A 14242-nucleotide genomic window follows, 5' to 3' on the forward strand; every position below is an offset into this window, starting at 1 on the left:
TTTACTAGTTCTGAGTCAATTGCTATTATTTAGTGTTGACTCATGTGTAATGTTACCATATAATCAGGGGCTAGTGCTCTCTGTTTTACAGCTTTCCTATATTACCATCATCTGTATCACTTTATTCAACTTCTGAATTCCTTGGAAATATAAAGTGATACTAAACAAATAGTAAATTTTGTATATAGCTTAAATATTTTTGTGATCAAAGTTTGAATACTGACTTTACCATGTGTTTGTTGGTGAGCAAGAAACTTTATCTCCTCTTCCTCTAGTGCAATTGTATATTCCTTCACCTGTATGATGAGAAGATTGCACGGGTATTATTAGGATTAGGTGAGATACAGTCTGTAAAAGATTCAACATAATTCCACTTTCCTGATAGATAGCAGATGAGTATGAGTCTTTTCTTCCTCCTCTTTTACTTTCTTTATACTTACCTAGGGTAACACTTGCCACCTGTCTTAATTACTATACTACAACATTAAAGCTAGTTATGAAGAAAATGTAATTGATCAGAGAATGCTTGGCAAGGCACTAACTTGAATTGTGGTGGGAATAACTAATTTATTTCTGTTTGAGAGATTTTCTTCTACACATGATACTGTAATCAATATATTCTTTCAGCCTCTTTGTAAAATCTCACTGAGTATGCTTCATGTAAAAACACATCTGCTGTTTATTCATACACCATTTGTAGTTACAAATAACTTGATCCAGATAAGAGTTACTCAATTTCATCTTTGGCCATTTGTTTATTCATATAACAAATTCAACAAATACTAAGTGCTTCAGTATTGGAAATTATTTCAGGCACAAGAGTTTATATTTATGAACCAAACACTATTCTTAATAACTATACCCTAGATATAACTTGAGTACCTTGAAATAAGTTGCCTGACTTTTCTATTCAGGTCTAGAGTTTTCTTCTCACCCTAGAGTTAAACAATAACATTATCATTCTTTATTTGTTTGACTTTACTATAATAGTAAGCCATCTGAAGAAAAGAATATGTTTGAAATAGTGACAAAGCCCAGGGTTGTTATACATAGACTCTTGTTAGATGTTTCGTAGTTGTAGTAGCAGCAGTTGTAAGCATTCTGATAATTTAGGCTTTAAAAGAAGGCACATCTTAAAGAACTTGATTTAAATGCCTCCCTTTATCAAGACAACAGCTATGAAAACAGGTTACTTTTAGACCATTCAACTAGTCTTGGAGTCAAATAAAGACTCTATTAATATGGTCCCATAAACCAGCAATCCTGTATACTATGCACGCAGTTTATATAGTTCTGAGGCAATACATTTATGTAAAATTTCCATGTACACAGTAGTTCTTTTCTTTCTTGGAAGCCCATTTTAAATCCATGTCACATGAAAAATGTCTAATAGAGCATGTTGCTTTTTGTAGCTTTATACAAATCACCATCAAATTCTACTTTATTTAAATATTTGACACAGGTATTGATGTTAGAATTTATATATTTCATTTTTGACTATTTTTTATTAAAAAATTAACAGGAAAAGCTTATTTAATTCTCTCTAGTATTCTGAACTTTTCACTGTACTTACATTACTACCCAATGATATAATTGTAATAAAAGGTATCTTTTATTCATTTGTTATAAAGCTAGTCTTATAAATAATAATTATGTAGTATTTTGCTGCCTAAAGTAAAAAGAATGGGGTCTTTTTAAAAATGTGTACCTTTTTCTTTTACTAGCTAGTATTCATATGTTGGGTTTTGTTTGTGTTTGTGTACATTTCTGCATCTTTTTATCTATCTTATCCGTTGGATTCTTACTTGTTAAATAATTCTAAACAGGAAGTGGTTGGCAGGTTATTCTAGATATATTGCATGCCAAACCCTGTACTGTGTGCCTTTATGTACATTATTGCACTTAAATATCACCAAAGATCTTTGTGTTGACTGCACTCTTTATTTTATAAATAAGAAAGTGTTGGCTTAGGGAATTTACATAATTCTATCACATTACTACAAAAAAAAAATAAACAGATCAGGTATCTGGCACAGAACGTATTGATTCCTCCCACTGTACCACGGTTGTGTCTATGAGAATATTTGTTTCTAAGGTTATGGTTTCCTTTTTCTGTTTTATTAAGATGACTATATTCATTACCAATGACAGGAAATCCTTGTGGGAAAGAATTAAGGAAGAAATAAAAATGGAAGCTAATTTCTCATAAGTAAATGAATTGTGAAGGAAGGGACTAGCTTGCGATCACTTACATGCTGTCATTTCTCCAGCCATTAAATGGCCTTGATGCTCCTTGCCAATCATCTGGGAGAGCCTGTCAAATCATTCTCTGTGCTAAAAGCAAGAAATACAGCTAGGGCATTCCTTCCCTCCCTTTACACAGTCTATTCTATTTGTAACACTCCCATCAGTTTTCCTTCCATTCCAACTATCCATCATCATTCAGCATTTTCTCTGGTGCCCATCACCTGGCCTCCACACCTGAGATTAGCCTGCGTGCCTATTAAATGAAGGAAGGAGCTGTTCCAGCCTAGTCGATGAGCTTCTCAGGATTGAGCAGCACGTTTCTAACCTTCATGACAGCAGCTCCCAAGCTACTTGAGAGTAGAAAGGCAAAGAGAGGTGAATTGTGTTTCTTACTAAGAATACTGAAATGCTAGAGTCCATCTTAGAGGTACAGACTCATGGACTTTCTGAGCTTATACCAGGGTCTTTATTTTTGGTTCTGACAGGTATATCAAGAATATTTTCACTGTGTTAGTCCTATTTAGTCCACTCTGTGCTGTGATAATAGAGTACCATAGGCTGAGTATTTTAAAATATATAGAAATTTATTTGTTATAGTACTTGAATATGGGAAATTCAAGAAAAGGAAGAGATAGGTCCTTCCCCCTTACCCCCATCCATTATGGATGGGCGAAGAGAAGGGTTCAAATTCAATTGCTTGTAACCCTCATATTCCTAGTATAATAGCTATAATCTATTCATGAGAGTGATTATAGCAAAGGCCCACCTCCTAAAGCTGTTCAACTGGAGATTCCAGAAGGGATGTGTTCACACGATAGCATTTAGAAAGCTGGATGTTGACATCTGGTCTTTAAAGAGGAAATCCCATCTGATGAGCATAGATCACACTTACTATGGGAACTGAGAGAGTGAACAAAGTTCCTGTAGGTGGATTTTAGTAAATAGAGGTAGAGTCTAGGTAAAAAAAAAAAAAAATTATAAAAAAAATTCTTCCCAAACTTCATTTTATATTTAGCTTAAACCCAAGCTATGCATCAGTCATCATACATCTGTAGCTAATAAACTCTTAGAACAAATGAACTTACTCTGAGTTTCTACCTCTTATACTCTCATCATACTTTAGTTTTCCCCGCAAAGCCTTTGGTAGAGTAACATTCCTAGTGCTCTCTTCTTTACTTTTTGGAATTGTACCTTGTCTTTTTGTTATCTTAATTCTTAGATCATTATCATCAGCAAGTATGTAGTAAGTACACCTGCTTACCAGAGTTATTTATATTTGTTATTTTCTTGACAGTATACACAGGATTTTACATATATATTGTCTCATCTAATTCTAAAAACAGTCTTCCAAAGTAGTTCTCTGTTTTTTTATTCATGCAGCAAATATGTCCCTGTCTAACCACTTTCTACCAAGTTATGTCCCAAATGAGAAAAGGGATATGTAAAAAAAGAATACTAACATAACAGTAATAGAAGTGATCTGTGTTGTGGATTTTTTTTCTCTTCTTTCCTAGTAGACAAAAGTGAGATTGAAGACAGGGATTCCAATAATTGATTTTCATCTTAATAGAAAGAACCACAAAAGTGGAGGTAGAAATACTTCTTTCATTGTTCAAACCTATATATCTCTTTTTCACATTTTTTTTTTGGGGGGGGGGTTCAGTCGTGGGGCTTGAACTCCAGGCTTGGGCGCTGTCCCTACACTCTTCAGCTCAAAGCGAGCGCTCTACCACTTGAGCCACAGCACCACTTCTGGTTTTCTAGTGGTTTATTGGAGATAAGAGTCTCACGAACTTTCCTGCCTGGGCTGGCTTTGAACCGAGATCCTCAGATATCAACTTTTGAGTAGTTAGGATTATAGGTGTGAGCCACCAAGAGCCCAACTCTTTTTCACATTTTAAATTCTCTGAAGTTAGGATTTATCTTAAATCTGTGTTATCTAAGTGTTTGTGCACCTTCATAGTCATGATGTATTGTTACTGCCTCAGAGTATATAAACTTGGTGGATACTTTCTGTATCATTATCCTTTGATGTTTTAATTAATCAGTAAAGACTGAAGAAGTCATATGGGTCCCAGTCAATGTAGAAAATATTATATTTACAAACATTACAAATATACTTTCTGGTTGGACACCACTGGTCTATGCCTATAATCCTAGCTACTGAAGGAACCTGAGATCTGAGGATCACAGTTCAAAGCCAGCCTGGACAGGCATGTCTGTCAGATTCTTATCTCCAATGGACTACCAAAAATCTGCAAATGGGGCTGTAGTTCAAATGGTAAAGCACTAGCCTTGAGCACAGAAGCTCAATGACAGTTCCCAGTCCCTGAGTTCAAGCCCCAGGACTGGTAATACCAACAACAAAAAAGTTTCCTGGTGGCATAAGAAAGCATTAAACTCTACAGAATGGCTATTAACATACATCATGGAATGAAATACAAACTGGAACATGGAACATGACTTTAACAAATGCAGACTCATGATGCCATAGAATGAAACTGTACAGAAAACAAGGACATTGACAATGCTCAGTCAGAACCATTCAGAAAAGCATAATTGAATAATTTTATAAAATTTTTAATGAATTTTAAAATAATATCTTGAATATCCAAGGGAAATTTATCGTAAACAGTCATTTATTTTAAAAACTGTAGAAGCTTTTCAATAAGAAAGATGAAGGTTTTACAGATGCATATATAATTTAATAAGCAAGACTTTTTTCTGTAGTGATACATAAGATAGTGGGGTATCATGTTCTTGGTATGGTCTTAATTATGATGAAACATTGTCATAGTGAATATGTAAGTTTCTCCTCACAGTTCTACAAGTGGGCACAACTGTGAAGATCACTTCTTTCTTTCTTGAAAGGTTCTTGTAAGATGCTTATAACTAGAGATAAAAAATTTAACCTTAACCAAGTTATAACCTTGAATGGTTTGAGTAGGCTATTTATTTTTCCTAGACTTCCAAGTTATCATCCTTAGTGAACTATTGAATCGTTAATTTATTTGAGTGAGAAAGACTTGAACAATTAATCAAAAGAACTTGGTAGATATTGAAGAGAGCTTCTCAAACATGTTTCTTTTGACAGCATGACTGTCGTCATGTGTGTAGGCTTGCTTTATTTTAAGAGTTTCAGTGAGCTAAATCCCTTTTTTTCTTGTTTTCTGAAAAGGAGGACCTGATGACAATTTAATTGAAGGTGGAGGAACAAAATTTGTCTGCAAACCTGGAGCCAGAAACATTACCATCATATTCCATCCATTATTAAGGTAAGTCAAATTCGATGATGTCCTTACTGAATGTCAGCATTTTCATTATTAATGCATTGATGTACAAAGGCCAGTAATTTAGTCAGCATTGAAACCAGTCATTAAAAAACAGCAACAACAAACCTGCTTTATTTTTTAGGGCCTCACGATCAATGTTAATCAGTAGAACAGATAATGTCAGCCCTACAAGTAGTTACTTGTTCTCAGAAGTATACTTTTCTGTATACTTTTCATTTGATTTTCTTTCTTTCCCACTTTCTTAGTTGTTTCTCTGTTTTTCTCTCACTCCCTCTTGCTCACTCTCTCTGTCACTCACTTTCTTGCTCACTCTCTTCCTAACCTTTTCTCTTTCCTTCATCTTTTTAGTGGTTGGCAAACTATATTCCACTACAGAAATCTAGGCTGCCACCTGTTTTTGCAAATAAGGTTTTTATTGACCACAATCATGCTCATGTATGCTGCAGTTATAGTGGTGAATCATTTCAATGGTCCATATGGCCCTCAAGCTCAAAATATTTACTCTCTGCTTCTTTATAGGAAAAACTACTGACCCATAATCTGTCTCACTCATTTTCATCAGTGTCCCAGTGTTCCCTAATAATTGGCATGTGATTCATCAAATATAATTTACACACACTGAACTATTTTATCAAATGTATGGTTAAATATTGTGAAAGATAATTTTGAAGTGTTTTATAATGCTCAGTTACTTATGATACTATGCTGTATGTTAATAAGAATGTATGTTAGTAAGAATATATGATGCTTCACTATAAAAAAAAGTGTTCCAAATCCTAAATACTTTCAAATGGGTACTTTTTAATATTCATAATAAAAATCAGAGATGGAATTTATTTGTACTAATAAGTGAAATTAACCTAATAGGGGAGTCAAAGGCCAATTATTTATGGCTATAAATGATAAGGTTTGTAATGATCAAATTTTGGGATCTGCTACATAAAAATGTTGATATAGCATTTTGTACTAATATACTATACCTTGAAAAAAGTTAGTGTGGTATATTTAATATTATGAGTCTTTTAAGTAAAAAGACAAAAATTACTTATATTAATGGGGTAATGTGGTATTTACATTTCATTTATAATTCAGGTAATGTTAAATCATGTTAGAAATATCTGTGTCATCATATTTTTGAAAAAATTTCCAAATTTCTCTAACATTTTGAAGTTATGGTGCATTATTGTTACCTATCATTTAACCTGCTGTGCCATAGTGCACTAACTATAACTCAGCCGACCTTTGCCCATGCTTACCTCTCTCGCGTATTCTCCCAAATCTTCACCACCATTCTACTCTCAGCTTCTGTGAGGTCAAATTCTATATTCCATGTATGAAGGAGATCATAGACTATCTTTTTTCCCTTAATATAATGACCTTCAGTTGCATCCATGTTGCAATGATAGTTTACCCTTTCTGTGGCTCAATAGTATTTCTGTTTATATGTATCATATTTTCTTTATTCATCCATTGGTGAATATTTTAGGTTAATTCTATTAAACTATTGGATAATTATAGAATGAACATAGGAATACAGATGTCTCTGACATACTCATTTAACTTATTTTGGTTATATACCCATTAGTTCAATTGTTGGATTATCCTGTAGTTTGTTTTTCATTTTCAGAGGAACTTTGATACTATTTCCCATAATGGAGATACAAATTGACATTTCTAGTTATATATATATGTGTGTGTGTGTGTATGTGTATATATATACATATATATGTATATATATATATATATATATATATATATATATATGGCTGATACCATTGTACTCTATTTTAGAAAAAAGATAAATCTTGAAATTTAATACTGTCTTAATTGCAATTTATAAAAGGAATTTTAGATCTGGACATCTAATATTAGTGGAATGTTTTGTCTATAAAGAACCTCTCTGTATTGCTGTACTTTCATATATAGGAAGAGAGACGTATAGGTTGAATCAGATTTAGGAGTATCTCAAAATAACACATTCATTTTCTAAGATAAATTTAACACATTTGAATATTGGTTAACCAGAAGCTACCAGATTGGCCAGAAATACCACAAAGTGTGTTTTTCCAAAATCTAAGTAGATTATTACTGGAAATTTTGTAGCTTCCTATTCAGTAAGACTTAGTAAATTGATGTCATCACTGTTCTCTCATTTAAAGATACTATTTTCTTCAACTGTACTAAATTACTTTCCCCAGTTGGTTTTAAATATAAAAACACAAATATATAAACAAAAATAAACATCTGCTCTCATACAGTATAAAAAGTTTTTTTTAACATGGCATTAACTTTTATAAAAGCTCTTTAATAAATATTTGTAACAGGTAAATTTATCTAATTTAAAGTAAATTTACTTAGGTGTATGATATATATATATTAACTAAACCAATAAAATATTGATTATATATATATATATATATATATATATATAGAGAGAGAGAGAGAGAGAGAGAGAGAGAGAGAGAGAGAGAGAGAGAGAGAGAGAGAGAGAAAGAGAGTGCACCAGTCCTGTTCTGGGGTTTGAACTCTGGGCCTGGAGGCTGTCCTTGAGCTTTTTTTGCTCAAGGAGAGCACTCTACCACTTGAACCACATTGCCAGTCCCCGCTTTTTTGAGTAGTTTATTCGCAATAAGACTCTCATGGAGTTTCCTGCCTGTGCTGGTCTCATACCATGATCCTCAGATCTCAGCCTCCTGAGTACCTAGGATTACAGGCATAAGGCAGTGGCTCCTGGCCTTTATGTAATCTTTGAATTAAATGACTTTGGTAATTAATTTAGTATTCACTCTTTTATCCTCTTGTAATTGATTTCTACTTAGTGTTATTGTTAGGAAAGTAGAAAAATACGTTAATCATTATGGGTAACTACTCACCTAGATTTAATGTCATAATTTACTGCTTGATTATGCTAACCTTATGCCTGTGTTTGTTTCAACTATGGGAGAGACCCTATGAAAGCTTCTTAGAAGTATACTCAATACCCATTTTCTCATGAGATTTTACTTTAATTTTTTAAATGTGAAACAAAAAGAAAAAAATATGTATTAGTACTTACTCAGGACCCATATTGTATTGCTTATAGAAGAACGGTAAAGTTTAATACATTATAGTTCTTTTGTAATTGTGATGCTTGCATACTGCTGTTCTAGAGTTCTCAACAGCGGGAGGTTTTAATATGATATTAATTGTGTTTTGCTAGAGAGTTATTGTAAGTCTTGGTAGTACTATCACACATCTTAAGTATTTGGCTTCTGTTTTCATTCAAAATTTTAATTATTATTTGATGAGCCCTGGAGAAAGTTTGTTACATGCTACAATTTATCATCCTTCATTCTATGTGTGTCTTCAAATGGAAATAGTAGGAATATGATGCCTGTGTTGAATCCTGATAGTTTTTTTTTCTTTTTTCTCTTTTTTGGTGCTGGAGTTTGAACACAGGGCCTCATGCTTGCGAAGCATGTTATGCTTGAAGCAGTCATTGTTTTTGTCCAGTGCCAGCTTGATGTGAATATGATTTGGCTTCTACTTGTTTATTTCATAGACGATATAACAGTGAGAGAAGCTGAATGAAAAGATGAGGAAAAACAGTAGATTAGAAATCTAAAATTAAAGCAGCAGTATATCTTCATTCAAGAGTAGGCGCTTTCACTTAGTTTTACTCCCCGGTTATTTGTTGGACTCCTTGTCTCCAGGGCCCTCACTGGGCACTTACTTGGACTGTATAGGTGGCAAAACCGACCAACTCTAAAAAAGGACAAGAAAGCATGAGTCCTGACAATTCTTACTTCTCCCCAAACTAGATGAAAAGCACACATCTTATTGCTCATTAGCCACCCACAAATGACTTATGTTATTTCCCATCCAAATTTTCTAGATATTTTTCTTAATTGCTGATGTCACTTATTTTTATTTATAACCTACAATGTACTGAAAAAGTTTAAGAGAAAATGATCAGAAATTGACTTATATCATTTCTACTTAAGCATAGACTATTGCTTTCTTGTTATATATCTTAGTAGGCTGAACTACATATTTACCAGAAGGAAACATTTCTTATGTTTTGCTTCTTTTCCCCTACATCTAGTATCATTAGTATTCTTTCCTCCTGAACCTTTAGGTATAACTTTGTATACTTCATTTATTAAGAGCTCTTTTCCTAGTTTACATTCAGCTGACACTGCAAAGGGTTTTCTATATTTAAAACCTTGAACTACCCTCCTGAGAACACTAGAAATCAGATTCCCGTTACATTGTTTTGTATGTTCCCGGTGATCATTTGTGCTGTCCTTTCATAAAATTATTGTAGAAGGCTCTCAACTTTGGTCATCTTGCAAAGTTATTTCTATGCTGCACTTATCGCTAAGGCAGCCTCATCACCAGGAAGTCTTCATTGGATGGAGCCCAGTGTACTGACTGCCCATTAACTTGTTTATTAAATATCTTCCTCATGTTTCCTTTCTGGTTAATCTCATCTCTTATAAAAATGGAGTATGGTATCATCCTACCTGCTTTCATCTTAGCCTTCATTGTATATATTATATTTATGAACTCTTTCTTAAATGACACCTACTTAAACATAACAATAAAAAGATTTTAAAAAGCTGAGAAGAAAAAGATTAGGGGAAAAAAACCTCAATGAAAATAATAAACCAATGAAAACAATAAACTACTAGTCAATTTTCCCACCCCCAGTGCATCTAAATAAACAGGAACATACTAAAGCAATTATGTTTCTAGCCAGGCACAGGTTGATTCTAAGACTTTCACAATATTATGACTAATGCTTTCTTCATGTAATGCCTTGTTTGCTGTTGCTTGGCATTCTATGGAAACTTTCAAGAGAAATGTGTCCATTATAATGAATGTAATTTATTTTATGGACCTTCAATTTGGAGTCTGGAGGAGGAGATGTTCAATGATGTAATTTTGATGACATCATTCCCTTTTTTGTGTTAATCTGATAAACATTTAAGTGTCTTCAAAAGTTACTACTTTTGAATGATTCCACTATGGTAAATAATAATCAAGATGTAATTTTAAATATTCTCTTGGAAATGAAATACATTTTACTAACAGTATCAAGATGTTTTATAGAGTAATAATATTTATTGCATTTAGTATAGCATGTAGTCATTTCAAGAAATTTGAAATTACTTTGTAGCTGGTCTTTGTGGGATTTGCTGGTCTTTGACTGTGGGAAGTGAGAATTTGTTTTATTTTTGCTTTTCTTTTAAAAATCAAATGCTTTCATCCAGATGTTCTGAAGATATATAGCCTATGATACTGGCTTCCAAGATAAATGCTTTTATAAGACTTCTTACTGCATATGTACACTGGAACCCCTATTTCCAATAAGAAATCCTACTATTTTTAGTTCTTAAAAAATTAGTTTTAGGAGTACTTAGTATTTTGCTTCTTATCTAAGTAAAATACAAAGAAAAAATTGTCTTTAATACTGCATTGAAATCTTTCAATTCAAACCTAAAACACAATGTGTAGTTTATCTCAGTAGCTGAGGATACATTCCAAGACCCAAGACCTAAAGTGGGTACTTAAAAGCAGATAATTCTCACCATAAATATATACATATATCTACATATATGCATACATGTAGATATATGTATATATTAATTTTTCCTATACATGCATATTTATGACAAAGTTTAATTTATAAATTGGGTACAGTCTAGCACATGCATTCCTGGGTTCAATCTCCTATACTACCAAAAACATCATAAATAGGAAACAGTAAATGATTGAAAAAATAGAATAAATATAACAAAATTATATAAATATAACAAAGATTATATAAAATATATGCCTGATTCATTTCTGGAATTCTCCATTTATTATTCTCAGATTTCATTGACTGAAGTAATGGAAATGATAGATGAATGTGAATATTCTAAACCAACATTATTTTTTGATTGTCGTTTTTGGGCCGCACTTCTACCCCTAGATATTACTACTCTGGGCTACTTTCTTTTAAAATGTTTTTCTTTCTTTTGTAAATAACTAAGAGTCTTTTATTGTAGCTGAGGTGTAGAATTAATAATATGATTTTACAGTTTTTAAAACAGCTGTGATCCCATAGTACTACTCTGTATAATATATTTGTACTTTGTCTTTAGCAATTATTTATTAGAATCTATGATCTTTTTCCTTTTAGCTTTTCCTTCTATTAATGCATTAAAAAGCTTTTGTTTAATTAAACTAATTTGTTTTATCTTCTATGAATCATGAGCTTCTTCTAAGATGCTAAAAATACGTCTAAAAAATGTCCTGTTTTAAAGTCTCCCTTATTTGGTCTTATGTGGACTTTACTCTTTTTTCCTTGCTTTTATTTAGACACATTGATGTTTTTGGGGTGTTGCTTTAAAAGGAAGATTTTATGTGAATATTTAGAATAAGCATAAATGCCAGAAGTTGAAATAATTCTTCTATTTTTCTTTTCCTAATACTTTTTACTTTGAGAAATGTAAAAAACTCATCTCACCTATGTCAGTTTGATGTGTGCATTCATATTTGGCAGAATATTATACTGACTTTTCACAGGTATGTGATATTTTTATACAGATACATGTTTGTCCTTAATGAGCTAAAACTTATATAGACATTTTGAAAGATGTTGGTGATTAGACTGTCTAGCAAATAACATTGTGGATCATACATTATTCATGCATGAGAGGAAATGTGGCCACTGTGTTGCATTTTTATGAAACACAATGGTTTTATTTCTGTCCTTAGAATTATGAAAAATATTGCTATGTTTCCAGATTATCTGACCTACAAGGCCTGTGGAGCATTGAGTGGTGCTACATTCAGAGTCTAATCTCCACATATCTGTAAATGCCTTTAAATTCGCATTATAAATGTTAACTACTTTTAATCTTTTTTAAAATTATATTTTATGTCCAAGTGATGTACAGAGGGGTTACATATGTAATGAGTACATTTCTTTTCAAACAGTATTACCCCCTCCCTGGTTTTCTCTCACTTTCCCTTGCGCCCTACAGTTCGCCACCCCTTTCCCCTCCTCCCCAATTGTAAAGGTCATTTCAAACATAGTATCTTGTGAGTATCACTGTTTTGCATTGCTTCACCCTTTCTCCTTTGTCTCACCATTTTGTGATTCCTCTTCTCTTTTCCCCATATCAGATAAATGTAAATATAAGACACAGGGTACCAAAATCAAAAACAGTGAGTGACCCCAGAGGATAATCCAAAGAGAAAAATATGAAAGAAAAAAGGAATAACTTCATACAGTATGTTTTTTTTTTTTAAAAAAAAAACTCTTGTTTTCATATCTTGGAGTTCTTTTGGAAATTAAATTTTTCACTCAGTCTTTTTGTATTTTCATGTTTTAAAATTTTGTATTATGAGATATGACTGAATATTGATTGCAGCTAACATGTGACTGAAGTGGAGAACAACTCAAGACTGTAACCCAATTATACATGTGCATTTTATCACTGTCAGAAGGTATTAAGACATTACAATCCAGTTAGCAGAAAAGTTTATAAAACATGGTAAGAAAAACTGGAAGCATTAGTGTGAAGACCAGAAGAATTTCTATTTTCAAATACCTAAGCATTTATCACTAAAAAGAGAAAATGCAGTCTTGTTCTTCATTGCTTCATAAGTCTGAATGAGAACATTTTCAATGTCCAAAAGCTGTGGTTGTATATTATGAGATTTGATGCTAAATTGTAAAAATCTTTTGATGAACAAGGCAACAGAAATGGCAACCTTTTTCTTGGGATAGAGTATTCTTCCTGACAGAATTAGCAAGGAGCTAGATTCAAGTTATAGTTAGCAAAAGGCTGAACTGTTAGGTCTATATTCTTTAAAGTTTTGACTATTCATATGCCTTTCTAATACGGTATGTCATGTCATTGTAAAATTCTGGATAGATGTAATTCTTGCAGTCCTTACTGGCTTGGGTTATTATGTTATAGTGTATGTGTATGTATGTGTGCACATGTGTGTGGTGTGCACACGTGCATACAAGCGCATGTACGTGCACACACACACTTACATGCACACACTTACATGCCAGTTCTGGGGCTTGAACTCCTCAGATCCTGGGTGTTGTCCCTAAGGGTTGTTTTGTTTTGTTCTCAAGGATAACACTCTCCCACTTGAGCAAAAGATTGTTTTCTAGCTTGCTTGTTTTCTTTCTTTCTTTCTTTCTTTCTTTCTTTCTTTCTTTCTTTCTTTCTTTCTTTCTTTCTTTCTTTCTTTCTTTCTTTCTTTCTTTCTTTCTTTCTTTTGTCTTTCCTTTCTGTCTTTCCTTTCTCTCTCTCTCTTTCCCTCCGTCCCTCCCTCTCCTTCCTCCCTCCCTCTCCTTCCTCCCTCCCTCTCCTTCCTTCCTTCCTTCCTTCCTTCCTTCCTTCCTTCCTTCCTTCCTTCCTTCCTTCTTTCTTTCTTTCTTTCTTTCTCTTTCTTTCTTTCTTTTCTTTCTTTCTTTCCTTCCATCCTTCTTTCTTTCTTTTGGTGTGGGGGTGATAGTTAATGAATTTTCCCTTCTGGGTTGCCTTCAAATCATCTTCAGATCCCATCCTCCTGAGTAGATATGATTACAGGTAAGAGCTACTGGTGTCTATCTGGGTTACTTTTTTATTCTTCAAGTTAATCCTAGTGATAATCATCAGTAGAGTTAAGGAGTTATAGTTAGCTTTTATATCGTTTTGACTTCCTCT

General features: G+C 33.1%; 1 protein-coding gene across 1 annotated transcript in view; it reads left to right on the forward strand.

The window, feature by feature from the left end:
* Nucleotides 1–14242, forward strand: part of Exoc4 (exocyst complex component 4) — a 689440-nt gene that overhangs the window by 312370 nt on the left and 362828 nt on the right. The window contains exon 10 of the mRNA XM_069996791.1: nt 5426–5522. Within this exon, the coding sequence (XP_069852892.1) occupies nt 5426–5522 (97 nt within the window). The remainder of the gene's footprint in view (nt 1–5425; nt 5523–14242) is intronic.

This window comes from Dipodomys merriami, unplaced genomic scaffold (assembly GCF_024711535.1).
Source record: "Dipodomys merriami isolate MVZ:Mamm:240054 unplaced genomic scaffold, mDipMer1.0.p SCAF_5, whole genome shotgun sequence".
NCBI classification, from domain to species: domain Eukaryota; kingdom Metazoa; phylum Chordata; class Mammalia; order Rodentia; family Heteromyidae; genus Dipodomys; species Dipodomys merriami.